The 27605-nt window shown below is 39.5% G+C and overlaps 1 protein-coding gene across 4 annotated transcripts in view; it reads right to left on the bottom strand.

Annotated features, from left to right (window-relative positions):
- Positions 1–27605, bottom strand: part of col4a6 (collagen, type IV, alpha 6) — a 176228-nt gene that overhangs the window by 13511 nt on the left and 135112 nt on the right. The window contains exons 18-34 of one of the 4 annotated variants that reach the window (XM_047385490.1): positions 22421–22490; positions 22225–22329; positions 18879–19037; positions 18553–18600; positions 17121–17213; positions 15023–15180; positions 14733–14909; positions 14423–14606; positions 11721–11765; positions 10062–10133; positions 9779–9886; positions 8543–8761; positions 8086–8244; positions 6766–6774; positions 2130–2300; positions 1898–2041; positions 1637–1750 (exon numbers count right to left, since the gene is read on the bottom strand). In XM_047385490.1, the coding sequence (XP_047241446.1) occupies positions 1637–1750; positions 1898–2041; positions 2130–2300; positions 6766–6774; positions 8086–8244; positions 8543–8761; positions 9779–9886; positions 10062–10133; positions 11721–11765; positions 14423–14606; positions 14733–14909; positions 15023–15180; positions 17121–17213; positions 18553–18600; positions 18879–19037; positions 22225–22329; positions 22421–22490 (2035 nt within the window). The remainder of the gene's footprint in view (positions 1–1636; positions 1751–1897; positions 2042–2129; positions 2301–6765; positions 6775–8085; positions 8245–8542; positions 8762–9778; positions 9887–10061; positions 10134–11720; positions 11766–14422; positions 14607–14732; positions 14910–15022; positions 15181–17120; positions 17214–18552; positions 18601–18878; positions 19038–22224; positions 22330–22420; positions 22491–27605) is intronic. The other 3 variants (XM_047385493.1, XM_047385492.1, XM_047385491.1) reach the window with 3 other exon arrangements.

Here is a 27605-nt window from a genome sequence, read left to right on the forward strand (position 1 = left end):
CCTGTATGGGATAATCCCCACCCACAAGACAGTAACAAGAAAAGAGGGACATCTGGTCATGTGGCTGAAGAGCCTAGACTGCTCAGCCACACAGAAAACTCCTTCATCGGGTTGAGGAAAGACAAGCAGGGTTGGAGGAACAAATCTACCATATTTGGATGAGCTTCACACTTCTGCTTGTGAGTCATGGAAAAAACTTTATTCCAAGTGATCACAAAGATCCTCATGTTTTCTTCCAACTGATCTCTTTCTACTACCAGGTGCTTGTCATCATGAAAACAAATCACAGAAGGAGTCACTCAGTGTTGTAGGTCCTAACCTGGTAAGACTTCTGGGGCCTCTACTATGATGGATTAGTGGATTACTGAGCTAAATTTGGGTTCAGTTTGGAATATTTGGTGTCATGAAGCTGGTTCATTTCTTACCTGGATCTATCACCATGATAACATACGCAAGGAAGCAAACCTTATCTAGAGCAGGTTAGGTTTCCAGTTGATTTGTGAGGCGGTACTTTCTTTGTCTTGAAGTACTGCCTCACAAACCTATCTGCCAAAGAGAGGCGGTGTGCACACACTCCTCCTCCGCTACTTTTTTGCTTCTCCTCACTGAGCTACACTTTTGCCGCTCAGTTTACCTTTGCGAGATATATCTCAGCAGAACTGATCCTTCTGTATGTTAAACAGAGACACATTACTCTAAAATATGTTCCTGTTTAAAGCTGAACATTAAAAACTAACAATAATTGTTTCATCAATGAAATTGTGTCCCTCTATCAAGATCTCATAATTTATCATGAAGACAGAGTGCATCATGCTCTACAAACTGCTACATGTTGTATCTGTATGATTATGTTTTACACTAAACACCTGTATTATTTCTTAATAATGAGTAGAATCACAAATTAACCTCAACACCTTTCGACCTGGACCTTTATGATAGCTCCACTTGCTGGATTGAATCATTTTTATCTCTATAGATCATTTAGAAAACAGGAATTAAAAGGGTTGAGATTGTTGAGTTGTTGCAAAGGTTTTAAGATAATAAATCACATCTTAGACAGATTCTTGCTTTAATAACATTGTTTTTGCAATCTAGATAAGCAGCATTCATTTGCTCATACAACTTTTAAAACAAAATGTTGTAGCTGCCAGATTTCTTCATTCCTCTTCACTGTGATTGATCCTTTTATTGTAGCACCACTTGTTTTACATTAGCACGCACATTTCCAGAGTCAGTAACCCATGGGTTGATTTACTGAGTTGATAACCAGCTTTGTGGTACCACTTAGGCTTGATGTAAAATGCTAGGTTTAGTTCAACCAAATCTCTTTAAGAAAACTGGGATTGATTGAACTTGCTTCATGCTGTAGGACCTGTTCCAATTCAATCTGCTCCTCTCTTTACATCTGCTCATCTCCACAGGCACCAAACCCTCCCTCTGGAAGACTTGTCTTCTACAGTGTTCACACATTATTTGTCCTCTCCTGTTTCTATATTTGTGCAGCGATCAAAATCTGTCCCCAAAGCTCCACTTGTTTGGATAACAAAGACTTCTGGGGCAGGCAGATGTTCTGCTTACTGGTTAAACATTGAGATTATTGTACATCTGTAGAATACAACAGGTATTTTTTTGATACCTCTGGGTCCAGTGAAGCCCTCAAAGCCGGGGGCTCCGGGGTCTCCTGGATCACCTCTTGCCACTAAAGGAGCAGGGCCTGGAGGGCCGGAAGAGCCAGGGTCTCCTCGGACACCTACAAAAAGTAAAGCATGGACATGTTTGAGTATCTACTGCTCTCTGTTGATTGAGGTTCTCCTATTTTGCCATCCAGACATAACAGTTTTACACACTAGTTCCAAGCCAAAGGGTCACCATACCCATCCAGCACTCTGTAGATTACCTTTCGATCCAAACAGTCCAGGATTACCAGGAAATCCACTTCTCCCACGGTCTCCGGGAAATCCTTTTTCACCAGGAAATCCTGGAGACCCGGGAAAACCCGGTGGCCCAGGGAAACCCGTCAGTCCAGGGAAACCTCTTTCACCTGCAAATTAGAATTATAAGTATAATTGTAAGTATGTATGAATCACACAAGTAAGCACTGGACAGCAGATGGATCCTTTTCTTCCTACCCTTTCTTCCTGATGGTCCTGGGATTCCCTGAGTGGTTCCTGGGCCTGGCAGTCCAGGGGGTCCCCTTGGCCCTTGTACTCCAGGAAAGCCAGGACGTCCTGGGGTTCCTTTCATTCCAGCAGGGCCTGGAAACCCAGGATCTCCTCTCTCACCTTTCTGACCAGAATAACCTGACGATGGCGTAGTTGGGTTGGGTTGACAACAGATTAGGTTAGGCTCAACGTTTGTAAATCTAAATAAATTAATAACAACATCAGAATAACATTTAAGTGCAACCTATTCAGATCTGGAACAAATAAATCCATAGAAATAAAAATTAAAAAAAACTTACCTTCTCCAAAATGCATCAACTGACCTCCAACAAAATATTTATTTTTATAAAGAAATACAACAGAAATCAACTGAACAATATGTTTCTCAATAAAAACACTCACTGACAGTGTGACAGAATGCAGAAAACAATGTAATTATTGTTCGCTTACATTGTTTTTATTTTTACTGTCTTTATTATGCCGCAGCCGCACTACGTGCACAGACATAAGCGTGATGGGCCTCATTTGGATACATTCGATATCCAGAGATTTCCAGTGGTTAAGCAGTTATTGGAACAAGTGCACAATTTTTACAGATGCACCGATTGCTCAAGAAGAGACTGGAATTGGACTATTTCTTTAGCTTGACGTTCCGATCCATGGATACAGCGTGACAATAGCGGGCTAGTTCTTGCTAGTAGCAGAATGTCTTCAGCACACCGTTGCTAGCATTTGATTCTTCTGCACTCTTCAGTATGAGTGCTGAAGGATCAGACTCAGCTAGATGTACTATGTCTGTAAGGTGCTTCAGAATAAAATCGGTTTAAGATCAAAACGTTATTTACAGGAAACCCTTTTTTTACTGGACAGCAGCATACAGACTAGGTTTTTTCATTAAAGTACCAGCTGCCACTTTTTTAAAACTTGCAAATAAAGAGGAGAAATAAGTATTTGATTCCCTGCTGATTTTTAACTTTGCACGCTTACATCAAAATGAATCACCTCCTATTTTATAATAGCTTCATTTTAGGGTGGACAGTCAGAATGGAAAAAAAACATAGCATAAAAGGTAAAAATTGATTTGTATGCCGGTGAGTGAACCAAATACTTTATCCTCTACAATCGGAGCAGACTTCTGGCTCTCAATGAAACCCATCTAGAACAGATTACAATAAAATAAAGGTTACTCTGTTTCTTTTATCCCAGCATCTCCATCTCAGAACAATGAGCTGTCAAACAACATCAGGGTGAAGATTATCTGCACAAGGCTGGAATGGACTTCAAAACCATCAGGAAGAACCTTGGGAACAAGGTAACAACTGTTGCTACAGCCTTTGGTCTGCAGCTCCCTGCAAGATCTCTGCCAATCAAAGGTGATCATGATAAATGTGAGGAATTAGACCAAAGCTACATAATAGGAGCGTTTTTTATAGTATTTTTTTGGCACTAGTGTCGGAATAACTATATGTTCCAGGGAACATTTGACACCCTTGGAATAATTTCTGTGTCCACCGACTTTGGTTCAAGAAAGGTAAAGAATTTGTCTCTCCCGCTAATGGAGCTGACACTCTGTAGTTTATTAGGACGAGATTTTCAATGACAAATTTATATCATCATAAATGGAAAATGTAAGGTACAACTCAAAGTCTTTATCTTTCACCAGCCATTTCTTTTGCTTTCATTGTATTATCATAATCAGTAGGGCCACAAACTGGTGACCTTTTACTCAAAAACAGAATTGGGCAATTCATTAAACCTGGCTAAATACGGCTAGGATTTTCAAAGAAACATTTTGTTGCTGGGAATAGACCAAAAAAAAATTTTTAAACCCAAGAAGTTAGGAAACTGAACACCTTTTTATTAAGGCAAACCAGTAAGGCCTTTTTTGGACCAACAATAATTAATTATTTTCTACTTAGTTTCATAAGAATTATGCATGCTCAGTTTAGTGCTAAGTAGGTAAAAAGAAAATAATAAAAATTCAGTTTTCTCCTGGATTAGTGGTTGATTCTGTCTCTTCGCTTTAAAATAAACCTGACAATCTCTCAGACGTGTGCTGTTGCCAACGTGTTTAATCATTGTTTTTCAGCTCATCCTGAATTAGGCAATTCAAATCATTTTTCATCACTGAAAACAAAAGCTATTAGAGAGAAATCTGAATGGGCAGGTTAAACATTTAAAAAAAAAAAAAACCAATTTGAATGAAGGAAAAATACAATCGGTGCATCTGTAGAAACTACCGACTCTGAGTGCAGTTTCGGCCTGAATTAGCAAGGCTCCACCACCTGGATTTTCCAATGCAGAGCAGCCTTCTAACAACTACTGTTTTACATTCTTGAAAAAAACAGAAACCATTTTCTGCACATCTGTAAAGCAACGTTAGTAGGTGTCAGACTAAGCTAATTTGCCATGAGTTTAGATGTGCTGAAAATACCAAGTCTTTTTAAGAGTGTAAAGAAAAAGCTTTTGCACTCAGCTCAGCAGCAATACAGGTAAATAGAGTTTGAGCAAAAAACTCCCTGTAAACAAAGAAACTGAAGGCAATCAAACAACAACAAAAAAAAAAACATCTGGTACTGATTAGATGTAAAACTGAAAGATGTGGGTTAGAACTAGCAGTGAAAAACCCACGCACAGTTCTGTTCTCTTTACATAAACTCATCATGAGAATAAAGGTCAAATTAATTTGATGCTTTTTATTGTTCAAAAGGTTTTCTCAGGTGGAATTATTGTACAAAAAACCTCTATGATTTGTGAATCCATCCATCCATCCATCCATCCATCCATCCATCCATCCATCCATCCATCCATCCATCCATCCATCCATCCATCATCCATCCATCCATCCATCCATCCAACCATCCATCATCCATCCATCCATCCATCCATCCATCCAACCATCCATCCATCCATCCATCCATCCATCCATCATCCATCCATCCATCCAACCATCCATCATCCATCCATCCATCCATCCATCCATCCAACCATCCATCATCCATCCATCCATCCATCCATCCATCCAACCATCCATCCATCCATCCATCCAACCATCCATCCATCCATCCATCCATCCATCCATCCATCCATCCATCCATCCATCCATCCATCCATCCATCCATATCCATCCATATCCATCCATCCATCCATCCATCCATCCATCCATCCATCCATCCATCCAACCATCCATCCATCCATCCATCATCCATCCATCCATCCATCCATCCATCCATCCATATCCATCCATCCATATCCATCCATCCATCCATCCATCCATCCATCCATCCATCCATCCATCCATCCATATCCATCCATCCATATCCATCCATCCATCCATCCATCCATCCATCCATCCATCCATCATCCATCCATCCATCCATCCATCCATCATCCATCCATCCATCCATCCATCCATCCATCCATATCCATCCATCCATCCATCCATCCATATCCATCCATCCATCCATCATCCATCCATCCATCCATCCATCCATCCATCCATCCATCCATCCATATCCATCCATATCCATCCATATCCATCCATCCATCCATCCATCCATCCATCCATCCATATCCATCCATATCCATCCATCCATCCATCCATCCATCCATCCATCCATCCATCCATCCATCCATCCATCCATCCATCCATATCCATCCATCCATCCATATCCATCCATATCCATCCATCCATCCATCCATCCATCCATCCATCCATCCATCCATCCATCCTTCCATCCATATCCATCCATCCATATCCATCCATCCATCCATCCATCCATCCATCCATCCATCAGTCCGAACTGAACAGTCTAAAGCAATAATGACTCATTGATACAATATTTAAGCTCAGGATGAGCTTATTTGAACGTCTCACTGGAACTGCAAAAGCAAGCATGTACTTTAGGGATTGTTTTGTCTCAGAGGCTCTCACAAATAAAATATCCATCTTCAGTCAAACCTTTGGACGGGTCTTTCAGTGGGGTGGGATGAACTCCTTTTCCTTTCGAGACCACAACTTCAAGGTAAGAAAACCTTGGATACAGCAGGCACATAACACTAATGCAAATGTAATCCACTTTAAACCTACACCACATTTTTGTTAGCTCTTACTTCCAGACTCCTTTAAGGAGGTGCAACTGTGAGTTGCAAGAATCTACAACAAACTTCATGTAAACATTAGAGTATTCAAAAACCCATCCAAAAACAGAGATTTAATAGGGAAATATCAAATGCAAAATTAATACACCCAGAATGTCTAGCCCAAAAAAAATATTTCAAAACAGCCTCTTCTTGCAAATGCACAATCCCCCCAAAACAGAGCTTCAAAAAAACAACTAAACTACTTCAAGTATCAATTTACCATCTTTCTCAGTCATTTTTTATTGAAACACCCCAAAATAAATGTCTGAACTTCCTCATTTGTGCAGATGGACATTTGTTTGTTGCATGGTGAGAAAAGAGCTGCAGGCCGGCACTTTGTAGGAAGAAGCGGTTTTAAGGTTTAAGGCATGAGCAGCAGAAGCATGCAGACATTAAAGCAAAGGCTGGAGAGGACAGTGAAAAAGATGGACAATGGAGGGATGGGGAGAGAGTGTCTCACCTGGACAGCCTATTTCGAATGACCCAGCACCAAGAGGGAAAGGGTGGAGAGATGGAGAGGATGCATGGAGATGATGGTGGTTGTGCATGTAGAAAAGGAAGGATAGAAGGAATAAAAAAATGGAACAAGGACAGGTACAAAACAGGTTTGTTGGGTGATGGAGAACTTCAATCCACAAGACAATAACATGCCATCTGATGCAGGATGCAAAAGGAATATGATGGGAAATGAGAAGGATGGACGGACACTGGAAAAACTGGAGGGATGAGAGGTAAAAACATTAGCCAAGACCAAATCATACATTTGACTTCAACTTCCACCTGAAAATTTGAATGTAGTCTCTCCAGGTGCTGTGTAGATATCTTTATATTATGTTTGGGTCATATTTTTCAGTCCGTTCAGTTTTCTCTATTTTCTGTTACGTTTTTTGAACTGTTACGTCACAGTATTTGTCGTGGAACAGCTAAACTGTTAACTGTGTGTGGTGTTTGATTTTGTTTTTTGGTTTAATCACAAATAAATCAGACATAGTAACAGTTGCAATAGCGCTTCCACTTGAAAAATATTCTCTTATATCTTACCTTTACACAGGTACCAAAGGTTTGCACGTAGACCTTATAACTGTGGAGCTATACGTGATTTATTTCAGGTATGTAATTTCAGGCAGAAATTGCTTCTAAAACCTTTAGGCTTAACAGGCTAAACAAGGCCATGGACTTCCAGATGATAAATTTCGCGTATGCGCCATTTTTATTTCTTGCTGCGATTTTGTAGTCAAAGCTTAAGTATGCCTTTGCTACAAGAGGATAAATTAACCAACACAATTCATCCCACCATCCCCCATCATCAGATCTTTTTCAAAGTGCCTGGATAAATTTAATTTTTCATGGAAATCTACCCACATCAGTGGGGAAATTCCTATTTCTCCCACTTCAAGGCTATTGTTTTGATAGCAGTAGCATCGTGCCTTCTGCTAATGTTAGCGCTGTGTGCTGCTTTTAGCTCCTTGAGGACAGAACCATACTGCGTGTTTGAATATTATTAATACATAAACAGTTTTGCATTGTTTTTACTGCTTTTGTCTTGCTTCTGTGCCGCTAGATAAACCATCTCTGTTATCAAACTAGTCAGACGCATCTCAGAACAGGGGTAAAAGAGGGGCCTGTGGAGTTATAATAAGCATTGCAGTTCCACTTTGTATAGACCATAACTGAATGATTTAAGTGTGAAAAGAAAGGACTTAAAAGCATGATATGTCCCCTTTAAAGTAAATTAGGAATTTTGTAAGATAAATCTGATATTAGGCTAATATTGTTTCACCTTGTGGTCCGAAGAATCCTTTGCTGCCAGGAGGTCCGGGTGGACCAGGAATGGATGTGGTCGAGTCACCTGGAAGTCCAGGAAGACCTGGAATACCCGGCTGGCCATCAACACCACGCTCTCCCTTTAGACCGAAAGCACCAGGGCGTCCATCAAAACCTGCAGGTCAAAAAATATGTAGATATTTTTGTACTGTACTCGGTATGTATGTATGAGTCTACTACTGAAACAGTTACAGGACCCTTCACATTTATCATGAACCAACAATAAAGAGCAAACAACTGAAGATGTTAATCCTCGATCTTAACTGATATTCTGCTGGTTACTCACAGTTACTGCTACAACTCCACTGATAAACTTAATCAAGTGAATATTACATTTAAGAATAAATAAAGATATATATTTATGAGTCAGATTTTGCAAAGAAAACATTCCAGCCTCTCCATCTAAGACCCACCAGGTAATCCGGATGCACCTGGACTGCCTGGGAGGCCCTTATCTCCAGGTATCCCAGGAGGGCCATCTTGTCCTTGACTTCCAGGTGTGGCTCCCAGAACTTCTCCAGGTTGGCCTTTGGGTCCAGGAACTCCTGGAATGCCATCTCTACCCCTGGCCCCATCAGAACTTGTTCCGGGAGACCCTGGAACTCCGGGATCCCCTCGGGGACCAGGAAAACCTGCAGGAAGGGTGAAATGGCAGGAACAGCCAGGTGAATACTCTTTCAGAAGAGTTCAAGCGAGTAGCCGACAATTTCTGAATGTAAAATGCAACACTGTTGAATTTTTATTGAAACATTGCAGAGAGGTGGATCGGCCGGTCTACTGGTGGGGTCAGAACCAGCTTTACCCGCTCAAGACAGTGGAAATGATGGTGGACTTCCAGAGAACACCCACCCACACTGTTTGCACAATTCAACCATGTTTTTGTTTTTGGAAAAAACCCTCAAATATACATATTTACAAAAATTTGTATTTTCTTTTCACGTTTCTTAAAATTAAAAATTTCTCATTGTGAGCAAGTGTAACCAAAGACAAATTCCTTGTCTGTGTGCACAAATTTGGCAAATAAAACTGGTTCTGATTCTGAGATCTTAATTTTCGGACTTTTTTCCAAGTAGTTAATCATGTGTAGTTAATTATTTGTTGACTTCACGTTGATGTGTCTTTGGACTGTTAAACGAGTGACTCTAGAAACAACTCTAAAGAGACAGATTAAACAAAAACAGATCAAATCCAGTTTATTAATGTTATTTATTTATACAAATATTTTTAATTGTAGTATGTTAAAGTTTGATCATAGATGAAGAAGCTTGAGTTAAATCATTTGAAGACTTAAACAAAACCAGCTTGTTTCTTGTCAAGGTTGCAAGGACATGATGGGAATTTGTCAAGTCCAAGCTATCTATTTGTGTTCAAGAACAAAAGCTTAGTTTATCCTATAAGCAAGTTCCAACAATCAGCACTTGGAGCTCTTTTTCATTGATTGGTTTAGTGTTGAGTCAGTGTTCGCTTGTTAGTAATAAAACAGGTGCTTCTTCTACTTTCTGCAGTGGACTTCCATAGTATATTTTTCTTTAATAAAAATCTGTACTGGGTTACAAATTTCAACTTATTTTTTGTCTGATTATCTCATGGATCACAGGTCATAGTGGAACCCTAAGGCCAATCTGTCAAGAGACCACTGCACAATTTACCTTGTGGTCCTGGTTGGCCTCCAAAACCGGGTTCTCCCTTCTCTCCCTTGGCTCCATCAAACCCTGAACGTCCAAGGCTTCCTGGGACACCTGGCGAACCTTTGGAGCCTGAAACAGAAAACAAGTTGAGCTCTCATTCTTAGCATTACGCCCAAGCATAAAACAGAAACAGACTCAAACAAAACTGTTTCTTGGGGTGACATGGATGCATTTCCAAAAAACAATAATCTAAGCATTTATCAGATTGATTTATATAATATGAATCACTGTAAAACTCTGTTACCTGGTCGTCCAGGCAACCCAAGAGGACCGGGGTCTCCAGGTTCACCATATATGGTACAAGGTAGCCTTTCGCCTGGTAGTGGTCACATACAGGTTAGTACTCACACTTGAGGCACCTTATTACACAGTTAGAGCAAACACGGTGGAAATCAATATTTTCCTTTTAAATTTCTAGATAAATACACTCTTAAACACCAGACTACAAATGTCATATTTTATATAACAAATAAATTATCTTTAGACATGTTCATTTATAAAAAAATTCATACCTTTTATCAACCAAATTAATAGAGATCACAAGGAGCCGGTGAAGGTTGACTAATAATGACAATCCCCTTACAAATCAACAATCACCCAGTCCGAATCCACATGAAAAACGTCTCTGTCTGCAGTGCTGATGGTTGGTGGCTTCCGTTCATGCTATACTTCACTGAGTTAATTTCAGGTTAACTGTGAGAACTGTGCCTCTAAGTATGAATGTTGTTAGTGGCAAACTGTTGAAGTTAAAGGTGTGGATCAAAAATGAGAAGCTCATAGATAAAGCGTTCTACGTTCGGCCTGGGTGTTGCAGTTTTCTTCTGGTCTGTGCCTACCTTCCCCACCTCTCTGTGATTTTAAAGTGCTTAGCAGAAGCAAAGCATTAATATATGCAACAGGTTTCAGCAGCTTGGATTGGAGAAAAGACAAACAAATGCGACTGTCCAGTGACTGCGACCACCAACACCACTTTAGCCCTCGTTATACCCAAACTTGCCTCCTCATTACCCAATTCTCGAGATTCAGGGATCTCAGACCCTTTCTTGATGCTCTCAGGGAAATGATTTAAAAAGAACTTGCTGGTTATAAGTGGCATAAGACTAGATATCCAGTGTCTGAGATTTGAACATTTTTGGAGCATTTTTGGAAAGGGCCTTCAAGCATTAATTAGAAGAAATTCTGGGTTTCCAAACTAGGAAGAGTCACTTTAATCAAACCGCATGGCCTACAGCCACTTTGGACAAACATTACACCCAATCAGAATGCTTAGTAATATACCCAGGTACATTACTGTTGAAACACTGTATTACCATGATAGCTCTAGAGTAATGGATGCCAATGTCTGATCTGTTATTAGACAGGGAGAAGGTTGAACTTTTCCTGTTCTTTACAAGTTAAATCATTATTTTGTAGTGCTGCATCTTCATGGTTCCAATCATTTGTTAAAGAAAAAACTCTCCTAAGTCATTAATAAACGTAGCTTTTTTTGATAAAAATGTTTTGGTTTAAAAAAAACCTACAGTCAATTTTTTGTGGGTTAATACCACTGAATTAACAAAAGAAAAATGTTTTTTCAATTACATAAGTGTTCAGTAGCCTTTTTTTTAATGTTAGGACATCAAGGTTAAAATTCTATGTATTTATACATTCTTACATTGCAAATACCGTGGGTATTGAAATAGTTTGTATTGCCATCTGGTTTGCTAACTGGTTCTTACATGTTCACCTAATGTTGTCCATTGGAGAGATTAACTTGACTATATGTGAACACGAATAATCCTTCCTGATCCAAATGTAGTTTTCTTCTGGCTCCTTTATGAATCCACCAGTTCCTCCACTAACACTAAACACTCTGTCCCCAGTTTGTTACTTCGACTGGTGGTTGAGGAAGTTAGTTACCCACCCGTTCCCTTTCCGGCGTCATTAACCCCTCCACAGCTGTTTTCACCTGGACAGATACACATGCACAAGGAATGTGAGACAGGTGGAGGGATGGGAGATAGAGAGAAACAGGGATGGAAATATTTTTTATAGAAAGAGGGGCATAAAAGAAGGCAGCATACAAAGCCAGACAGGGTCATATGCTATGGGGTGCCGTTTGTAAAGTTACACAGTCAAAAATTGAGAGCAATATTTTAAGTTATTTAGCCAGCCGTAAGAGAATAAAATTGGGATTCTTTTTTCAAAGTCATATTTTCACCATGTCATTCATTAATTTATAAATGTCACAGTTCCAAACTAAATACTTAATTAGTTAAGTTAAATATTTAGTTTACAAACTAAATATTTAGCTTGCAAATTAAAAAATTTGTTAGCAAGCTAAATATTTACTCCAAATTAAATATTAAGTTTACAAATTAAATTTTTAGTTAACAAACGAAATACTTAGCTCCAAACTAAATATTTAGTTTACAAATTAAATATTTAGTTGGCAAACTAAATCTTTAGCTCACAAACAAAATGTTTTGTTGGCAAACTAAATATTTACTCCAAACTGAATGTTTAGTTAGCAAGCTAAATATTTAGCTCCAAACTACATATTTAGGTCTGAGCAAAATATTTAATTTGCAAATTTAATATTTAGTTTGTAAACTAAATACTTAACTTGCTAATTAAATACTTAGTTTGGGACTCTAAATGTATAATTGAGATGGTGAAAATATTACTTGAAAAATTAACCCCCATTTCTTTTTTATCTAAATAGGCTAAATAACTCAAATTATTGCTGTCAATGTGTGACCGTGCCATTTTACAAACAGCACACCATAATTTGCTTGTGCCAGTAAAGCAATTAATACGTTTTTTTATCAAACAGTTAACGATTATTTCACGGCTTATCCAGGAAAGGCAGAAGCATAGTGAAATGCTTGGTTCAGTTAAAAACAGACTATTATCATCGTCAGCAGAGGAAAGAGAAGGAGGTGGTGTGTTACAGTGACGAATCACTGCATCTGCCCTTTTATTCCCTCATTCTCCCTCGGTTCCTGAGAGTGATAATAACATTAATATTTAAAGCAAAATAAATCCATGTTCAGCATTGGCATCCTGTGGTGGGAGCACTCATTCATACTGCAAATGAAGCCCAGCAGCTTGTGTTGTTTAGTCCCAGAGAGGAAAAACTCAGTATTGCTAGAAACTAATTGTTCTGAGGTTTACATTTTTGGGATATTTAATAATAAAAATTTGACAACTTTAGCCCCATTTAAATTTAAATGAAGCGATTGGGGCCTTGCAAATATATTCATACCCTTTGAACTTTTTTCACATTTTGTCACTGTAAAACCTCAAGCTATGTCATAGGGGTTTTATGTGACAGCACAAAGTAGTGCATAAATGCAAAGTGGAAGGATACTTAGCTTTCACGTATTTTTATAAAACTCTGACTGGTGTGCATATGTATTCAGCATTTATATTCAGCCCTTTACTTTGCTACCCCTAGATAAAATCCAGTGCAACCAACAGCCTTTAGAAGTCATCTAACAATTAAATAGAGTCCTCTTGTGTGTAATTTAATCTTAGTTTGAATACAGATGTTCTGTGATAGCCTCAGACGTTTGCTAGATAACTTTATTGAACAAACAGAAATACGAAGACCAAGGAACAAAACAGGTCAGGAATTACCTTGGGAAGATGCCACAGCAAATCTACCAAAACTTGGCCGCCCACTTCCAATGACAGACCATGCAAGGAGGGTGGCAGAGATTGCTCAGATGGGTGAATATGTGAGGGGATCCAATTGGAGGTTGAACTATTGTGCAAAAATTGAAGTGCAAAACTTTCAGGCTCTAGGTCCAAAGCTGGTAGAGACAAACCTCAAATGAATTGCAGCTGTAATTGCAGCTAAAAGCAGTCCTAGAAAGTACTGACACTGGTAGGATGAACACAAATGCACACCACATGTTTTAGACTTTTATCTGTAAATAACTGAGAAAACCATGTATAATTTGCATTCCACTTAACTTTTGTGATTGTGAGAGGTTTGTGAAACCCAAAGATGACTTTAGATAGGTAAAGGCAAATTGCTACAGTTCTTGAGGCCATTATTTCAGACTACATTTTTGATTGGATTAGAATAACTCAGAACACAAAACGGTCTGGTGGACGGTTCACTAAGTCGGCAATACATCGGGTGCAATTAAAAAAAAACATGTAACCTTTTGCTCACTTCCTCTGAGACTAAAGAAGCACAGCAGTTGTTGTGCATGTCAGTAATCACAGTATTATCATTATGCCTCATTCATTCAACTTAAAAAGCTTGTGGATTATAGAATCTTGACCGCAGATGAGTAAAAGCACATTAATGAAGTAGTTATCAGGAATCTGAAGCATGAAGGGCAGGAAGCAGCTTGGTAGAGAAAACCTAACACAAGCCTCAATGTCTCTTTAGGCCTTGAAGTGGTTCAGTCCTGCAACAACAAAGATTAGGTGCTATTCCTCCCCTTAAAATCTTCTTTAATGATTAAGTATGTTACAAAGAGACTACAGAAGCTGAACAGATGTGCGAACAGTATTTTTGTCCTGTGGGAAGAACATGACATGGAACTGAAATTATCCCACTTTCTCAGCACCTCAGGTACACAGAAGTTTGTCCTTGCCATTACTTACCTTTCGGTCCAGGTGAACCTGGCGGTCCAGGAAACCCAGGTAAGCCAGGCTCCCCAGGTTCTCCACGTAGCCCAGGTGCTCCGCTGTAGCCAAGGCCGGGATCGCCAGGGACGCCAGGTCGACCTTTTGCTCCAGGGAAGCCTGGGAAACCCTTCTCTCCAATTGTGCCAAAACCACCATCACCCTTAAGAAAAATGCAAAAATGAGAAAGACAAAAAAAGAGCAAAAAATTAAAAATGTCCCGAAAGTTAAAGGAAATGAGCAGAAAGTTAATCAGATTTTATTTGTTAAAAAGATGGCTAGTTCTTACCGGGGGTCCTGGCAGTCCAGGGAACCCAGGTAGACCATCTCTGCCAGGATTTCCTGTTTCACCTGTAGGTCCTCTGAGTCCAGGAGCCCCTCGTTCACCCTTCACCCCGAAACCAGAGTAGTATGGTTCCCCCTTCTCTCCTTTACGTCCAAAGAATCCCCTCTCACCTTGGCGACCCTGCAGAAACCACAGGTATCTGTGAAACCTCAAAAAACCAAAACAATTCACTTATTTCCAGAAATTGAAACCAGCAAATATATTTTAATGATAGACTCTGAAACTTTACTTACACCAGGCCCCTGACCACCGTTGAAACCAGATGAACCCAGGTCACCAGGCTCACCTTTACGTCCGACAAAGCCAGGGCTGCCACTGGCTCCTTGACGTCCAGGTAACCCGGGCAGACCTACTTGCACTCCTCCTAAACAGTTACAGTCACCAAAGTCGCCTAGAGGATAAAAGGATTGAGAAATAAAGAGGAACACCATATTAGAAGAAAAAGAAAGATTAATACATATATAGCATTCAGTGGTGGTTCTGATACAAATGGCACCCTGAAAAGAAAAAGATAAATAAAATTAATATATCATAGATAATTAAGTTTGCATTTGTATAAAAATGGTTTCCTATGCATCTGGTTAAATGAATACTAAAATATGGGCAAATATAAGTACAAATTTATCACACTATGTAGTGAAAGTAGTGCACAGATACTGTACGCTACATTGGTCAACAAGGTGATTACACACTGCAAATAAAGCTACAGTTAGCATTGTTTACTCTGTACACCTCAGACTTCCAGTACAAGACAGACTCCTGTCATCTGCAGAAATACTCGGATGATTCTGCAGTCGTGGGGTGGATCAGAGATGGACAAGAAGCTGAGTACAGCAAGGTGGTGGACCGCTTTGTGGCATGGTGTGGAAACAATCATCTCATTTTGAACGTGACTAAAACAAAGGAGATGATTGTAGATTTTAAGAGAAACAGGAATAAGTCAAAAACTATTTCTATCATGGGAGAAGAAGTGGAGGTGGTGGAGGAGTATAAATACCTCGATGTTCACCTGGACAACAGACTAGAGTGGAGATGCAACTGTGAAGCCATCTACAAGAAGGGACAGAGCAGACTGTACTTCTTGAGGAAGCTTAGGTTCTTCACTGTTTGCAGCAAGATGCTGCATATCTTCTATAAGTCTGTTGTGGAAAGTGCGATCTCTTCTACCATCATCTGCTGGGGAAGCAGCATCAGAGCCAGAAACTTAAAAGCTCAACAAGCTGATAAAGAAGGCTGGCTCTGATCTATGGACTCATCTGCAACCTCTGGAGATCATTGTGGAAAGACAGATTCTTCATAAAATGAAGAACATTATGGAGAACCCTGAGCATCTTCTTCATGAGACTGTCCTACAACAACAGTGTCTTCAGTCAGAGGCTTCTTCAGATCTGCTGTAAGACGGAGTGATACATGATGTCCTTCCTGCCCACAGCCATCAGCATCTACAACGGCTCTTTGAGGAAACCTTCCTAATATGAGCTATAACAACATTTAATTTCCCTTTGGGATTAATAAAGTATTTTTGAATTGAATTGAATTGTAATGCTAATATCCAGAGCTAATATTGTGATTTTCACTCATTGAAATGCCAAAAGAAAGCAGTTCCCTCAACATTTTAACTAGTAAAGTTAGGGATGCTGTAAATGATCAGCTGATAACTGGAAATTGACAGTCCTCAGAAACCGCATCAGGTTATTTAGTGTATCAAAATACTCTTCAGTGTGGAGGTTGTTACTCGGGGAAGAAATTTCAAAGTTTTCTGCTTAAAAAAAGTCAAAGGAAGTGCAATAGTCGACCTAATTATAGTTAAAAAAACCCTAAAATGTCAATGGCTTAGTAAGTTTTTCCTTTGTTTCAAAATAAACGTATTAAATAATTAATGTTTTAATGTAGTGCTATCTCCCAGCGTATGCATGGCTAATGACCCTTAATGACAAAAGGCTCCTGTTTGGCTACTATACATCTATTACATATCTAACAAATCACAGTTTTCTGGCAATTTATTACAGCTTAAACAGATTTGGTAGAAAAAAAATGAACATCATGTGATATGATTTTCTGTAATGCCAAAAGAAACAACTCTATAAATTGATGTTATTTTATTTTATGCTAAATATTTTACTGAACAGACAGGTAAACTTTTAGTTCAACCAGAAAGTAGGAAATAATAGTTTTAAACTGATAACTGGAGCATATAGTACTGTAAGAATGGTATCGATAGGTTAGACTTTTATTATGAAAACATTATTTTTACAGAACAGAATGAATTTCGTCAATTATGTTGGAATTTAAGAGAAGAATATTTTCTATTAATAAAGTTTTTATGCATACCTTTATAGCCTTTGAGCCCCTTGCTTCCCGTTAACCCTATTCTTCCAGGTTGCCCTGGTATTCCAGGAGTGCCTTGGGGTCTGTCAGGACGATCTGCAAACACACACAGATACTGACTTAAACAAAAAGGATTTCAGTTTGTTAAATCCTGTCATAAAGCAGCACAAAATCTAACCTCTGTTATGTATATATATTATGCTTTTTAAACTTAAGCTGAACTGCAATGACTGTTGTAAAGGCCAACAATATGAAAATGAACTTTTGCTCTTGGTGGGAACATTTTTCCCCAAGAAACATGCAGTCACATCTAGAAATAAAACAAGACAGTGCAAATGCAACAGAATTTGACAGTGCAAAATCAGGGTTAGTCGGCGCTGCTTTTCTATCAGGTTTGACCTGCTGCTGCGAGATGAGAGGCTTCTGTTTGAAAGCATTGACATGTTTACATTATATTAAAACTTACAGCACCCCTCCATAATATTTATCAGTCACAGTAAGGATGTGCAAAAAGCCTTAATATGTATTTTTTTTGTCATAGTGAACTCATGATGTTTCCTTTCTGTTTACCTCTCTTTACCATCCTGTTCCTTGTCCAGCATTGGTTGCCACAGTTACAGTCGCCTTAAACCTCTTAATTATTGCTCAAACTGTCATTTGAATGGTCAAATGGCATGTTTTCTTTTGTTTCCCATTTTGCAATGTGGCTAAGAGAGGTGGAAAGGAAAAATGAAAACCACAGATTCCAAATTATTGCTTGGATAAACCTAAAAAGGTGAAGTATAAATCACAAAAAAGTGTGACACCTTCAATTTTCGGTGCAAGATTATACTTTTTGCAGCTAAATATTACTTTATTTGATGGCTTTTTACAAGTCTTTACCAGGGGTTGCCATAAATGTCGAGGGTGCAGTAAAACACCAATGCATTTGGCAAGTACAAATTCAATGGTTTTACATTACATTTTAACAGCTGGGAACTGCATGACTCATACCATTGTGCAAGAATTTTATTTTGGTATACAGTCACTTTTAAAAAATCTGAGAAAACATGCAGCCAGATGTTTTCATGTAAACTTATTTACTTTTAGTTTGTTGCAAATCGTTTTAGACCATAATGCCTGATTTCCAAATTAGCTCTCATGGCCTGAACCTTCATGTAAAACCAATGAATTATGTTTACAGCAGGTGATAACTTGTTGCCAAAGACAAGAAAAGCAACTTGGAGTAGAGAGATACTCCTATCCAAGTCTGAAGCTTGTAATAGCCTGCACTCATTTTAATGCTATTCCCTGCAAAAAGTGCAATGCAAAAGTAAAAAAAAAGAAAATCAGCATATTGGCAGTGAAGTATTGCAAGATGAAAGACGTGTTCATTTTTTGTTTAAGGGGCTGAATGTTGCCATGGCGCGCTATTTAGGGTACCTGAGGAACTAACCTGTGGGCCTGACCGGAGGATAGATTTCACAGGGATCCCTGGTCGGGCCTTAGACAACAGCAAATTCAGACAGCTGTTATGGTTTAAAGTTGCTCTTTGTCTTCTCTTGCATTCTTACCAATGAGGTGGCATTTAGTCCGCACAAAAAAGTTGACAGCAACTTATTTCGCACCAATTGCAGATTCATGCATACAAAGAAAAATCTAATATTTAAAACGTAATACAATGAAAACAACTTGACCTGTTAGTAGCTGGATTAATCCTCATTGCAACCTGGAAAGGGTAGGACCAACAACGTATTATCACTTGGCTCTGTGTAGGAATACCTGGGATGACCTGAGGTCCGGGAGGACCGGGGGGACCAGAAGATCCAGGAAGTCCGGGGGCACCTGGGAGTCCCTCAGGGCCATAGGTTGGTACGCCAGGGTTACCCTTCTCTCCTTTAGGGCCCTCAATACCAGGAAAACCAGAAGCTCCCGGGGGACCTGCACGCAAGACATTTAGATGGAAATGTATTTATTCTGAACCAAAGAATGCACACTATCTACAGAGCCTTGTAAGGTTTTTATACACTGAACATTTTCCCATTTGTGATTGCAAAATGACAAATGTGCCACATATTTCACTAAGAGTTCCCAAGTTTGACCAACACAAAACAGTGCATATTTATGAAGATCATGAAAATTCTGTACAATTTTCATAATTTCTTTACAAACAAAAACCTGCAACTCTCCTGATACCTAAAAGGGGCAGACCTTTAGGTATCAAACAGCACCACGAATAACAAGAAACTCAGCAGACAGGAGAAACCCCTGAGAAGTTTTCAGAGTTTTTTTTTCTACATAAAAATCTCCTACTTATCGAGACTCAACTATCCAGAGGTTCCAGTCCTTTGTGTTCACTTTAAAACACTAAAGTGCATTATCAATCAATGGCAAACATTTGTACAGTTGGCAAGTTTTAAATACGTAACCTGACAAACAAGAAATTGGAAGGTAGGAAGATCCTAACAGGAAAAGAATGATTGAAAGTGGCAAAGTAGAAAAAAAGGAAGGGAGGTAGGACACGAGGACACAAGGCAAGAAGAAGAATAAAAAGAAGGTAGTACACTAGGAAGGATAATCCAGAGAAGAAGGGATGGTAGGATTCAAGTAAGAAAAATTAATAAAGGAAGGACAGATAAGGAAGGACAGATTTAAGGAAAGAAAGATGGACACAATGAAGGAAAGAATGACAGAGGCAATAAATGTACATAGGACATAAGGAAAAGGAAAGGAGGACAAGAAAGGATAAATAGAAAGCAAAAAAGGAAGGGAAACAGAGTAGGCACAAGGACGAAAAGAAATGAATGAAGGACAAATAAAGAAGGATACAAGGAAATACAAAAGGAGGACACAAAATGTTGGATGGGTGCGAGGACTTGTTATCACTCATGTAAAAACTTTGTGCTGTAATGCACCTGCAGTCTGCTCTTTGGTATGCAGCTTGTCTCTGAGTGCAGTCCTCCCTCCTGTGTGTGTGAATTATTGTTATCTCCGTGAGAACCAGCCTCCTTTCTGTCTCACACACATGAACTGTCTGTTGAACTGTGCATATAAATAAAGAGATAGGGTGTCAAAAACTTTGTAGTAGCACTGCAAAGTGGGCTACCCTTGTCACAAGTAAAAGTGACTCTGTATCGTTCTTAGATACCTAACACAAAATAACGGACAAAAAAGGAAGAAAAGACAGACACTACGAAATATACAAGGAATGAAGGACGCGGAGAAGGATACAGCTTTTAGACAGTGAAATAGAAAAAGTCTAGAAATTAAAATATTTTTCTACATTCTTATTAGATTTTGTTGATAGTTTTAAAGACCTGGAAAATAGTGGAATTAAATGCCATATGTTTCCATACTTTCCAGACTGTGTAGGAACCCATAGTTTAAAGCATGGTTGGTTAAAAAATAATACAAATGTTGATCAACTCCCAGAGCACTAAAAATGAAAGGAGTTTTGCACATCCGCAAACAATGACTGTCCACCTAAATTGACAGGCAAAGAGAGTGTTACCCTGAGACCAGTCAAGAGACCCATGGTAACTCTGGAAGAGCTGCAGGTATCCACAGATCAAGTGGGAGAATCTGACAACATGACAACCGTTAGTCGGACACTCCGCAAATCTCTCTATGAAAGACTGGCAAGATTGTTTAAGTGCTGAAAGGATGCCAAAAAATGCTGCTGGTTAATCTCTGTTCTCAACAAGGCACTACTCAGAGCTCAGCGGCTCAGGACTGCACGACATCAGCCAGCTTTCAGATTTCTGTCCTAAATTGCCGGACTGGGAAATCCTTTTCAATAGGGGACTTTATTAAGGAGTGTCTCTCCACAGTCGCAGCGTTGATGTGCCTGTCTCAATTAAAAGCTTTCCCCCAAATCAGCCTCTCACAGAACACTGGTACGTCGCATTGAAGATTTGTCTCTTTTCTTTGGCATGTGATAAGAGCACAGACATTTTGGACTTCACACAACTTTTGGTTTTCAATGGGGAGTGAGGTAAAACATGGAAATAATCCAGGAGCTGGTCAGACTTAGCATACTGTGCAGCACAACAAAAAGTGAGGATTTGTTTGCACCTGTTGAGTGAGTACTGGATAAAAATGGGCTGAGCACTAGCTGCCCTAGTTTTCCAGAAACTGTCCAATACAGAGGTAAGATGGCACAATACCACTGAATCCTTCACCAAGAACAACTATGTCAAATCAATTGGCTTGAGGCATGTGGTACGCAATGTTATTGCAATTATAAACTGCAACCGACAGTTAAGGGCTCTTTTGAAGGAGGTTTATTCAGGTTACAAAGATGTACTTTACCACCATGAGGTGAGGTGGCTGAGCCATGGGAAAGTCCTTAAAATATTTATTTAGCTGCGCCATGTCATCACGGAGTTTCTGACAAGCAGGAACAGTGACACTCAAGTTCCTTAAGATGAAAAATCGTTTTGTGATGTGGCTTTTATGGTGGACATCACAGACCTGCTCAACATCCTGAACATTCAGCTGCAAGGAAAGGAACAGATCATCAGTGAGCTGTTAAACCATGTAAAGGCCTTCAGGTCAAAGTCACTTCTTATCAGGAAACCTTTGTTTTAAATGCCTATATATGAATTATTTGCTATAATTTGTGTTTTGTAATTTTCTTTATAAAGAAAATGAGCTTAAATAACTGTATGTATAAAAATAAAAGGACTTTACTTAAAGAAGTATTTGCAGCCCTCTGATAGATTTACATTCTGAACCTCTCAGGGAAAAGGTTTGGGCACCCCCAGTTTAGATGAAAGCATATTCGTGTGTTAGAGTGACCTAACCCTAATTCAAAATTTTTAGCAAGACACTTTTAAAGTGTGTGTTCTCTGTACGTTCCGTCTGAGTTTTAGCTATTTTGCATAGAGGAAAGGGCAAAGATTTCAGTCTCTAAAAGCTGTTTTGGAGTTCTAATGCATAATTGCCCTTCACTATGCAACTATCCCTTACCCTGTGTTGGTCGATCATTAAAAATCCCCCAGAAATGTGAATAAATTCAAGGGCTGTAAATGATTCTGCAATGAAATTTATCTGTAGAATTACTGGATATCCTAATGAACCTCCCATCACTAGACATACAAATTCTCCAAGAGCCTATCATTATTACCTATACGAAATTGGCCTGGAAGGCCTGGAAATCCCACGACTCCTTGAGGTCCCTGGTCACCAGGGACTCCTGGGGCGCCGGCAAAACCTGGATCACCTGGAGGTCCTGCAGCAAATGACAAATAAACTGGCCATCTGACGCATTTGTACAATTTCAAAATCAGGTTTCAAGTCCAGAATAGCAGTGTGTGAGTTACCTTGAACATAAGATTCATAATCATTGATGTAAGCTGGAGGTCCTGGGAGCCCAGTGTCACCTTGGTCTCCCTATGGGATGTTCACATTTGTCAAAAAAAGAACAGAGAATGAAGAAAAAAAAATCTGAGTTTCACTCCGAAAATTTAAAACATATGCTGAGATAGCTGAAGAGTTAGACTTGAAAAATCATTGACACATAAACAGAAAGCTTTTCATGACTGCAGAAAACTATTAAAAAATTGTTTTTTTCTTGTGGGCACAGACGTTTCTGTTAAAGGGTAAAGACAGAAAACAGGCCCCAAAATAAGCTAAACAAGGAGCTATCAGAAGCTTTACTAAAACTTTCATAAGTAATGAAATACCACCTATCAGCTATGAAGTTTAAGATAAACATTAAAATTGTTAGCTATTTCACCTTTAATAAATACATACACCACTTAAAAGAAACACTGTTTTGTTTTAATGACAGTTAATTTAAACTAGCTAACAGTTGTTGGGAAGCTAACCTGGGTCTTGGTTCAGTATGTTTTTGGCATGTTTCAATCAACAGAAACAAACTAAGATGTATAAATATTTTTTGTGTTCTATTCAAGAGTGAACAAAAAAAAACTGTCAGACTATACTTTAATTTCTTAAATATGTTCTAGCATTTCAAAAAGTATCTATTACACAACTGACTGGGAACTTATTATGATTTTCTCAAATAATAAAACCATTAACAATGAAGCACTTAAAATGGTCTATGTTGTTGAGTATGACTGCAGATATTTGATAAGAATGAAAAATGTTTAAATCACCTTGAAGGTGTTTTGATATATAGACAATCCAGTCTACAATTTGTACTTGAATGCACCGTAGAAGAGCACCTGGTGGGGAAACACCTCTCCACGGACAGACGTCTCTTGACACAATAATGGCGTCTGGTGATTTGTCTGCAGCAACTGCCTGGTTGTGTACTACAGACAGCTATGTTTGCACTTAAGCCTATTGTTCACCAAACATATATACATTTGCCTGGATGTCATTTTAGGTGAGTAATTAAGTTCATTGTAAGCTGTATTTGTTTGGTACAAGTTTGCCAAAAATACTGAAGCTATTGTCACACCATTGTTTTTTTATTAACACATATATTGTTAATATATATATATTGCAGGTTTCTAAAAATGTTACGTGGGTTTTAACATGAAGACATTAATTACATTTTGTGAAAGATTAAGTGATGTCATGACTATAAAGTATCTGTGTTGGTTATGATGTGTACTTATTGTGTGTGTACTGAGCTGATGGTGTAAAATGTACAGCACACTAAGGATAGCACTCTTCTTTGCGGAATTGTTTTAATTTAGCTATATTATGGTGTTTTCAAGCATGAATGGCTAGTGTGAAGCTATGGCGCAGGAACACAGTTATTTATACACTCACTGGCCACTTTTTTAGATACACCTGCCCAACTGCTCGTCAACGCAAATTTCTAATCAGCCAATCACATGGCAGCAACTCAGTGCATTTAGGCATGTAGACATTGTCAAGATGATCTACTGCAGTTCAAACTGAGCATCAGAATGGCGGAAGAAAGGGGATTTAAGTGAGGTTGTCGGTGCCAGACGACCTGGTCTGAGTATTTCAGAAACTGCTGATCTACTGGGATTTTCACGCACTACCATCTCTAGGGTTTACAAAGAATGATCCGCAAAAGAGACAATATCCAGTTAGTGGCAGTTCTGTGGGAGCAAATGCCTTGTTGATGCCAGAGGTCAGAGGAGAATGGCCAGACTGGTTCGAGCTGATAGAAAGGCAACAGTAACTCATATAACCACTTGTTACAACCAAGGCATGCAGAAGAGCATCTCTGAACGCACAACACATCGAACCTTGAGGCGGATGGGCTACAGCAGCAGAAGACCACACCGGGTGCCACTCCTGTCAGCTAAGAACAGGAAACTGAGGCCATAATTCACACAGGCTCACCAAAATTGGACAATAGAAGATTGGAAAAACGTTGCCTGGTCTGATGAGTCTCGATTTCTGCTGCGACATTCGGATGGTAGGGTCAGAATTTGGCGTCAACAACATGAAAGCATGGATCCATCCTGCCTTGTATCAATGGTTCAGGCTGGTGGTGGTGGTGTAATGGTGTGGGGGATATTTTCCTGGCACACATTGGGCCCCTTAGTACCAGTTGAGCATCGTGTCAACGCCACAGCCTACCTGAGTATTGTTGCTGACCATGTCCATCCCTTTCTGACCACAGTTTACCCATCTTCTGATGGTTACTTCCAGCAGGATAACGCGCCGTGTTATAAAGCACGAATCATCTCAGACTGGTTTCTTGAACATGACAATGAGTTCACTGTACTCAAATGGCCTCCACAGTCACCAGATCTCAATCCAATAGAGCACCTTTGGGATGTGGTGGAACGGGAGATTTGCATCATGGATGTGCAGCTGACAAATCTGCAGCATCTGTGTGATGCTATCATGTCAATATGGACCAAACTCTCTGAGGAATGTTTCCAGTACCTTGTTGAATCTATGCCACGAAGGATTAAGGCAGTTCTGAAGGCAAAAGGGGGTCCAACCCGATGCTAGCAAGGTTTACCTAATAAAGTTGCCGGTGAGTGTAAGTCCAGACTAGTCCAGACTTTAGTTAGGACATTTCAAAGCATTTCATTTTGTTTTGATTTTTTTTCTCCATTCAGAGGTGAACTTGCTCATTTGCTATGGATCACCTTCCTGCAACATAACTAAAGTAAGCTTGAGTTAAGCTCACAAACTGATGTCTATCAATTGGGTTATCCAGGTCCTGAAGCAGCAAAGCAGCCCCAGACCATCACACTTCCATGACCATGGAAAAGTGTTCCCTTTATAAGATCTTGTACCCTACTTCATGTTGTCAGACAGGTACTACTTAAGGGATTTTTATTTTGTTAATACAGGTCTGACAGTAAACAGACCTGGGTGTGGCTTGGAAGATCGAACTCAGCTTTCCAGATGTGGTTAACTACAGTTAACTCTTGATTTAACATTGAGGTTGATTACATTTACACATAGGGATAGGTTTGGATAGCTTTTTTCCTTTAATCAATGAAAACTCTGGTTGGATTTTGAACAATGTTTTTTATGCACTGAAGTGTAGTGAGAAAAGTAAACACTATAGCATATTTTTATCTCTGACTTGGTGTGAAACCTCAATAAGGAGCAGTGCACCTACAGGTTCTTCTCAAAATATTAGCATATTGAGATAAAGTTCATTATTTTCCATAATGTCATGATGAAAATTTAACATTCATATATTTTAGATTCATTGCACACTAACTGAAATATTTCAGGTCTTTTATAGTCTTAATACGGATGATTGTGGCATACAGCTCATGAAAACCCAAAATTCCTATCTCACAAAATTAGCATATTTCATCCGACCAATAAAAGAAAAGTGTTTTTAATACAAAAAACGTCAACCTTCAAATAATCATGTACAGTTATGCACTCAATACTTGGTCGGGAATCCTTTGGCAGAAATGACTGCTTCAATGCGGCGTGGCATGGAGGCAATCAGCCTGTGGCACTGCTGAGGTCTTATGGAGGCCCAGGATGCTTCGATAGCGGCCTTTAGCTCATCCAGAGTGTTGGGTCTTGAGTCTCTCAACGTTCTCTTCACAATATCCCACAGATTCTCTATGGGGTTCAGGTCAGGAGAGTTGGCAGGCCAATTGAGCACAGTGATACCATGGTCAGTAAACCATTTACCAGTGGTTTTGGCACTGTGAGCAGGTGCCAGGTCGTGCTGAAAAATGAAATCTTCATCTCCATAAAGCTTTTCAGCAGATGGAAGCATGAAGTGCTCCAAAATCTCCTGATAGCTAGCTGCATTGACCCTGCCCTTGATAAAACACAGTGGACCAACACCAGCAGCTGACACGGCACCCAGACCATCACTGACTGTGGGTACTTGACACTGGACTTCTGGCATTTTGGCATTTCCTTCTCCCCAGTCTTCCTCCAGACTCTGGCACCTTGATTTCCGAATGACATGCAGAATTTGCTTTCATCCGAAAAAAGTACTTTGGACCACTGAGCAACAGTCCAGTGCTGCTTCTCTGTAGCCCAGGTCAGGCGCTTCTGCCGCTGTTTCTGGTTCAAAAGTGGCTTGACCTGGGGAATGCGGCACCTGTAGCCCATTTCCTGCACACGCCTGTGCACGGTGGCTCTGTATGTTTCTACTCCAGACTCAGTCCACTGCTTCCGCAGGTCCCCCAAGGTCTGGAATTGGCCCTTCTCCACAATCTTCCTCAGGGTCCGGTCACCTCTTCTCGTTGTGCAGCGTTTTCTGCCACACTTTTTCCTTCCCACAGACTTCCCACTGAGGTGCCTTGATACAGCACTCTGGGAACAGCCTATTCGTTCAGAAATGTCTTTCTGTGTCTTACCCTCTTGCTTGAGGGTGTCAATAGTGGCCTTCTGGACAGCAGTCAGGTCGGCAGTCTTACCCATGATTGGGGTTTTGAGTGATGAACCAGGCTGGGAGTTTTAAAGGCCTCAGGAATCTTTTGCAGGTGTTTAAAGTTAACTCGTTGGTTCAGATGATTAGGTTCATAGCTCGTTTAGAGACCCTTTTAATGATATGCTAATTTTGTGAGATAGGAATTTTGGGTTTTCATGAGCTGTATGCCAAAATCATCCGTATTAAGACAATAAAAGACCTGAAATATTTCAGTTAGTGTGCAATGAATCTAAAATATATGAATGTTAAATTTTCAACATGACATTATGGAAAATAATTAACTTTATCACAATATGCTAATATTTTGAGAAGGAGCTGTATATACAGTACAGACCAAAGGTTTGGACACACCTTCTCATTCAAAGAGTTATCTTTATTTTCATGACTATGAATATTGTAGCTTCACACTGAAGGCATCAAAACTATGAATTAACATATGTGGAATTATATACTGAACAAAAAAGTGTGAAACAACTGAAAATATGTCTTATATTCTAGGTTCTTCAAAGTAGCCACCTTTTGCTTTGATTACTGCTCCACACACTCTTGGCATTCTGTTGATGAGCTTCAAGAGGTAGTCACCTGAAATGGTTTTCCAACAGTCTTGAAGGAGTTCCCAGAGATGCTTAGCACTTGTTGGCCCTTTTGCCTTCACTCTGCGGTCTAGCTCACCCCAAACCATC

The sequence above is a fragment of the Girardinichthys multiradiatus genome, chromosome 14 (genome assembly GCF_021462225.1).
Source record: "Girardinichthys multiradiatus isolate DD_20200921_A chromosome 14, DD_fGirMul_XY1, whole genome shotgun sequence".
Taxonomy (NCBI): Eukaryota; Metazoa; Chordata; class Actinopteri; order Cyprinodontiformes; family Goodeidae; genus Girardinichthys; species Girardinichthys multiradiatus.